This window comes from Manihot esculenta, chromosome 17 (assembly GCF_001659605.2).
Source record: "Manihot esculenta cultivar AM560-2 chromosome 17, M.esculenta_v8, whole genome shotgun sequence".
Classification (NCBI taxonomy): Eukaryota; Viridiplantae; Streptophyta; class Magnoliopsida; order Malpighiales; family Euphorbiaceae; genus Manihot; species Manihot esculenta.
The window spans coordinates 20,207,100-20,213,465 of NC_035177.2; the positions used below are offsets into that span (position 1 = coordinate 20,207,100).

General features: G+C 33.6%; 1 protein-coding gene across 1 annotated transcript; it reads right to left on the reverse strand.

The window, feature by feature from the left end:
* Positions 1 to 3,112: 3,112 nt before the first annotated feature.
* Positions 3,113 to 5,901, reverse strand: LOC110604428 (glucan endo-1,3-beta-glucosidase 1). The gene is made up of 4 exons (XM_021742585.2): positions 5,570 to 5,901; positions 4,167 to 5,480; positions 3,528 to 3,555; positions 3,113 to 3,324 (listed from the first exon to the last, which is right to left on the reverse strand). Exons 1-4 carry the CDS (start codon positions 5,646 to 5,648, stop codon positions 3,171 to 3,173), a joined length of 1,575 nt encoding a protein of 524 aa, XP_021598277.1. The 5' UTR covers positions 5,649 to 5,901; the 3' UTR covers positions 3,113 to 3,170.
* Positions 5,902 to 6,366: the final 465 nt, after the last annotated feature.

Here is a 6,366-nt window from a genome sequence, read left to right on the forward strand (position 1 = left end):
TGGCCATGCCCATCAATGTGCCATGACTGAACTGTGTCCTCCCAATTCTGGAAAGCAATTTCAAAGAACTGTTTCCTTCCAATGTGCCATGCCAAGGAACAACTGATATTCTCAATATGCAATGGACAAAAGTAACCCTCCAGATGTAGAACAATCATGATGGTGAATGATAATATCAAAAGTTCAAGAGCATAGTAGACTTCCACTAATGGGAAGTTTCTACCACAGATCCTGTACAGTGAATTCAAACCCAAAACCTTTTCCCCCACTTTTTGTTTTTCCTATAACAGGAAGATCCATGGAAACAGTAGCACATTGCTTTGCCGTGTTGAGGGGAAAAAGCAAACATAGAGAAGAAGATCCATCCACATAAAAATTTGAGAAACAATATAAGAAAGTTGTGATTTACCAACGGATTTTACTAACGGATGAAAATCCGTTAATAAATGTAATTTTAATGGATTTACTAACGGATTTAAAATCCGTTGGTAAACCGTTAGTAATACTAACGGATTACTAACCGATGAATATCCATTAATAATTTCAATAAATTTACTAACGGATTTAAAAATTCGTTGGTAAATTTTAATATAAAAAATTTTATATAAAAATTTACCAATGGATTTCAAATCCGTTGATAAACCATTAGTAATACTAACGGATTAATAACGGATAAATATCCGTTAGTAATACTAACGGATTTACTAACAGATTTGAAAATCCGTTAGTAATTTTTGGAGGGAAAAAGCCCGCTCTTTTTTTTTTCAGAATTTACTAATGGATTTAAATCCGTTAGTAAATCCGTTAGTAATTTTTGAGGGAAAAAGCCCGCTTTTTTTTTTTCAGAATTTACTAACGGATTTGAATCCGTTAGTGATCTACTTTAATAAATATAATACCAACTTTTCTCCTTTTATCATTAATTCATTTTATCATTTTTACTTCTTCCATTTTTTTTCCCTTTCCCTCATTTTCTTTCTTTTTCTATTACTTTCTTTCATTTCACTTTCTTATCTCATTTTTTTTCTATTATTTTCCTTTCATTTCTTATCCTTTTTTATCTCATTCTCTTCCCTCTTCAATTATTTTCTTTATTTTCCTCCATAATTTTCCTTTCACTTTCTCTATTTTCTTTCCATTATTTTCTTCATTTTCTTCTCTTATTCTTAATTTTCTCTATAATTATCATTCATATTATTTCCTCTCATTTTATTTTCTTCTATCATTTTCTGTACTGTTTATCTATACTTTTTCTATTATTTTCTTCTCTAATCATTTCCTCTTTTTTCTCATTTTTCTATCATCTTTTTACTCTACTCTCATTCTTCTTCTTTTTCATAATTTTTATTTTTCTATCATTTTTTTCTTTTCTCTTTTTTCTTTCTTTTTTTTTTTTTATCATTTTCTCTCATCTACTTTTCTCTTATTTCTACTTTCTATATATTTCTAATAAATATTGGACATAAATTACAAACTTAGTAACAATAATAATATAATTTTAAATCTTATTGAATTAATAAAAAATAATATTAATAATAAAATTTATTATTTAATTGAAATAATAAATAAAAAATAATATTAATAATGAAATTTATTATTTAATTGAAATAATAATTATTTTAAAAGTATTTAAATTTTTAATAGATTTACTAACGGATTTACCAACGGATTTAAAATCGGTTAGTAAATTATTTTTCTCTCAATTTACTAATGGATTTAAAATCCGTTAGTAAATCCGTTAGTAATACTAACGGATTTCAAAACCGTTGGTAAAAATTTATCAACGAGCTTTTTAACAACGGATCATAATCCCTTAGTAATCCGTTGGTAATTCGTTTACCAACGGATTTTTACAGGATTACCAATGGAAAAATCCGTTGGTGATCCTGAAAATTTTTGTAGTGAAACAAATAGGCAAAACTGTTAATATCCTTATTTTCACTTTCAGAAATCCTTTTTCCTACATTTTCTGTCCAATCAAACAGACGTAGCAAACTATACAGAAAGGGAAAAAGAAAGTGTGAAAACAAAGAAGCGGTGTCTACATACTATACCAAGACAAGGATGGGTATCTCGGGCAATTGGAACGTTGACAATGAGGCTTTGTAACAACACCGATTTGTGGCCCTGGAAACTGCCCATTAATCAAGATTCCCTGCAAAGCTAATCTACCAGGAAAATAAGGGGAAAAAAATCACTTCCTAAACTAAAAAAGCCTGTATACTCATTCGAAATACAAGAAAAGTGCTTGCTTTGCAGGAACAGTATAAAACAAAACCAACAAAACATAGCATAAACATAGTACGTGCCTGTTGCTTAACTCCAAGAGGATAGACGTCGCCATAAATGACTTTTCACGTAAAGAACCTATAAGCGTTATCGCCATTAATGCCGCGAATAAGAAAGAATAAGAGGAGAAAGAGCCCCGCAATTTTCCAAGTCATGTTTGTTTACCAGTCCAATGATTAACTTGTGTTTATGTGGGTGTCTAATTCCTGCTAAACACGCATATTTGGTCTCTCAGCAGCAAACAGAAACTATTCTCAACTGGCACTATGATATACACTTGACTTGAACTTTCAAAGTTATTTTGTAGGTTCATCAATTCTTTGTGCAAATGGATTCAAACGGAAACTGCATCATTCTTAATTTATGAATTCTTTTCAATTTTTCTAAATAATAATAACGTACATATGCTCATCTGGGTAATGTTAAGCCTTTTAGGATACATGTTAATGCTTGTTGGAACTACTACTCATTTGATACATGCAATGTTTTTGGGATTATGATTCGCTGTCTGAATTTGACATTTGCTTAGCAAGCCTTTCTCCTTTGGTGTCTCCTCACAAAGGAACTGCGAGCCTCTTTCTCAGCTTTTCTTTTCAAAAAAAAAAAAACAAAAGAAAAAATTTACTTACTTTGATGTATAGTTGATCAATACTATTTAAAAAATAGTATAAAGATATATAAATGTGTCACTTTGCTCGTTTATTTTCTTTAAAGTATCTCCAAAAACTCAACCTAAAATCTCGCAAATCTAGACACTACTACAAAATCTCCAAATTAAAGTTGATATCTTTTTAAAAGACGAGCAGAACCTTGCACAACACTAGTTAATAATAATCAATGAATTGAAGGCTTAACAATACTAATAACAACAACAATATAATTCAAAATTTGTCTACAAAAGGAATCTGTAGCAAAATAGATAAAATAACAGCCAAGAAAGCTCCTAAACACTTATCGAATGCAATTAAACCATGTGCTGCGCTGCTTGATATGGTTGTGTTTGTGACTGTTCTTGTTTTATTGCGTATTTTCTTACTGCACCAAGCAAATGAAACCTTTGTTAGTAAGAAAAGGAAAGAAAGACCAAACTGCAAGTTGCTCTAGTTAAGTAATGCTTTTGCACTTTCCATCTTTTGACAACTATGCAAAGATAAGGGAATGTGAATAAACTTAAGACAAAAGAAATGTGATTCATTGGTCAAGCTGCTAGACTACCAAAACCAAGCAAACTCTCTCACCTTCCGGGAAATATACAGCTCCCATGACCTGCAAATATTACCAACAGAGAAAAATGGGTATCAGTTTTAAATTATAACCCATTAGCAGCAGGGGAAAATAATACACAAGGACTCCTTTATGTTTAACTTTAGGTGCATACAAGGCCAATAATGGAAGTTGGGTGCAAGAATTTATGAAACAGAATATTTTTGTAAGGCAATCTTACACTTGACAATGACCTAATATCACCGTCCTTGCTCAATGGGGCTCCACTTGAACTAGACTCCGAATTGAACCACAACATGTTTATTCTATGCCCCTTTACGCACTCCAGTCACTTCATAAGCCATGTGCATATGTTCCACGGAATATGATTGGAGCGTGCCACTGTTTCCTTTAGTGGTGTAGGATTTAGGCAATTTGAACCTTTTAGATTCCTAAATTCGTCTCTCTCAAGGCATGTTTGAACAGTTTTAAGTGCTATCTAAATAATAGCCATATTAAAACCCAGCCATTTTCTAAACTTGATATTATTTGCAGATGCAAGAAAACCATGAATGTCCTCAATTTCATTAATATCAATTGACAGATGCACCCAATGCTTTTAATAGTAACAATAATAAAGACACCAGAAACGGAAAAAGAAAGGACAATCTTACTTGGGTCAGTAGTGGTGATCATGGCCACACCCTTGAAATCACAAGACCCAGGAGCCTTCCCTTCTTTTTGGTAATAGCTATCAAATGCATAAGCAGCATGGTTCTTCACATTGTTGGGCTGGTAACAAGCCTCCCCTGGCTGTATTTCGCTGCAGTTAGCCCTTCCTGGTCCACATGCCCAATCCAAAGCTGCCTGCAATGTCCTTGAATCAACACCATCCATTGCAATGCAATATGTTTGGTTCGTTGTATCAATAGCCAAAAAAGTCCCACTTCCATAAACATGAAGCAAATAAACTGGTGTGGAATTCCCATAGAACAATCCCCAATTTGCTTCTGATACTGGTGGTGACCTCAAGTCCTCATTGAATAATTCATATATATACACACTGGAAGTGACTTCTGGATGAAAAGGAGTTCCACTATGATCAAGAACATGCTTAATCAGATTAGAATTGTAGGTGTCTGCATTGTCAATGGTAGCATAGGGCTCTTTTGAATCACCCTTTGAAGGCCATCCAGTTTCAGTGACAAGAACCACAACATCAGTAATATTCAAATTCTTCATAGAAAAATATGCAGCATCAATCATAGCATCAAGCACATTAGTATAATGCAACAGAGTATTAGGATCAACCATTTCTTTAGATGGTGTCAAGGGCTTGAACAAAGAATTATCAAGGGGCACCACTCCTTTGTTTTGCATAAAAACATAGTAAGGGTAAAGATTCATCATCAATGGAGACCCAGTTGTTGACAAAAATTCAAGCAAAGGAAGCATAACTGAGCTCCAACTCTGATTAAAGAACGATTGTGATGGTGGAAATGGATCAAGAATTATAGAAGCTGCATGTGGAGTTGAAATCTTAATCTGGGTATGCAAATTTGAAGCAACTAAAGCACTATAAAGTGACTCTATAGCAGGCATAAGCAGAGGAGCTGAAGAGGGCACAGTCGTCAACACCTCGTCACCAACAGCAATTGCAGTGATTAGAGTTTCAGGATAGTATGCAACAACATTGCGACCAATCCAGGAGGCTGCTGTGGTATTGGAGGAGCCAATAGCAATAAGCTGGTTATTGGGGACGCTAATTATGACACGTATCTTGGTTTTAGCCAAGGCTTTGAGTATATCAGGGTCTGCATCATATAATCGGACATGGGTAATCTTTTGAACTTGCAGAAATGAAACAAGGTCTGTTGCTGACAAGATATCGGAAACGTCTGTCCCAATGTTAAAACCCACAAATGGCTCTCTGTCCTGGTCTTGCTTTTGCTGCTTGATCTGTGTCACTGCTAGCGGAAGTGATTTAGCTGCAATTGTTCAAGAAGAGACCAAAATGAGAAAAGGGTTGCTGTTGGTTTCTTAATATAGTGATCAAGTGAATTCAAAAGCAGCATACCTTGTGAAAATCTTAAAAGTGCAGTGTAGAAGACAAAGATAATGACGACGACGAGGAAACTGAACTTAGAGTTTGCCATAATAGAAAAGGAGCTGGAGCTTTACTTGTGCATCATCTTGTTCTGGTTCAGCTGCAGATTCTTGCATTATCTTCTGGGATTATCGTACAAAAGAAAATATTTTTTTTGGAATAGAATTGTGGGTGGGTTTGAATGATTGATTTGCGTTTTGCTTGTTGACTCAATAGATCTACAGGGTGGAAAAGAAAGAAGCATGAATCCAAAAGTCTGGTAAGGTGAGGATTTGTGGTTTCTACCGCTTTCTAAATGCCGTTTCCCTTTGACCATTTATGGGCTGTTAGGCATGTGAATTATCGAAAGTAACCTTGTAGACCGACAAGCTCTTGCGTTTAAGTTCCAACTAGTCTCCATGTTTATGGTAACTTCACTAGATTGACATGACTTCTGGCATTTTCCCAGCGATATTAATTACTAGTTTTCTTCTTTTGCTCAGTTTGGACATTTGTTTTTTTTTTTTTTTTTTTTCTTTTTTCCCTTTAAAATCGTTTGGGTAAATTGGTATACTTTCTCATAATATTTTCCTAGTATTATACTTTTAATTATGATAAAAATAAATAAGAAAATTTTGATAATATAATATTAGGATTTAAATTAGAATAAGAAAGACAGCAGACAATTAAAGTCTCAAATCTCTTCAATACATTTGATTATTAAAATGTAAAATTTAATTTAAAAATATGAAGTTGAAGTTGAGGAGTGTCTAACTTTTATGAGTGTG

What these genes read in the sequence shown, in the direction of transcription:
- LOC110604428 (XM_021742585.2), bottom strand. Translation starts at nt 5,648, where the DNA reads ATGGCAAACTCTAAGTTCAGTTTCCTCGTCGTCGTCATTATCTTTGTC. An exon ending in ACTTTTAAGATTTTCACAAG is followed by an intron (nt 5,481 to 5,569) that starts GTATGCTGCTTT and finishes GAACAATTGCAG; the next exon opens with CTAAATCACTTCCGCTAGCA. An exon ending in GATCACCACTACTGACCCAA is followed by an intron (nt 3,556 to 4,166) that starts GTAAGATTGTCC and finishes TAATATTTGCAG; the next exon opens with GTCATGGGAGCTGTATATTT.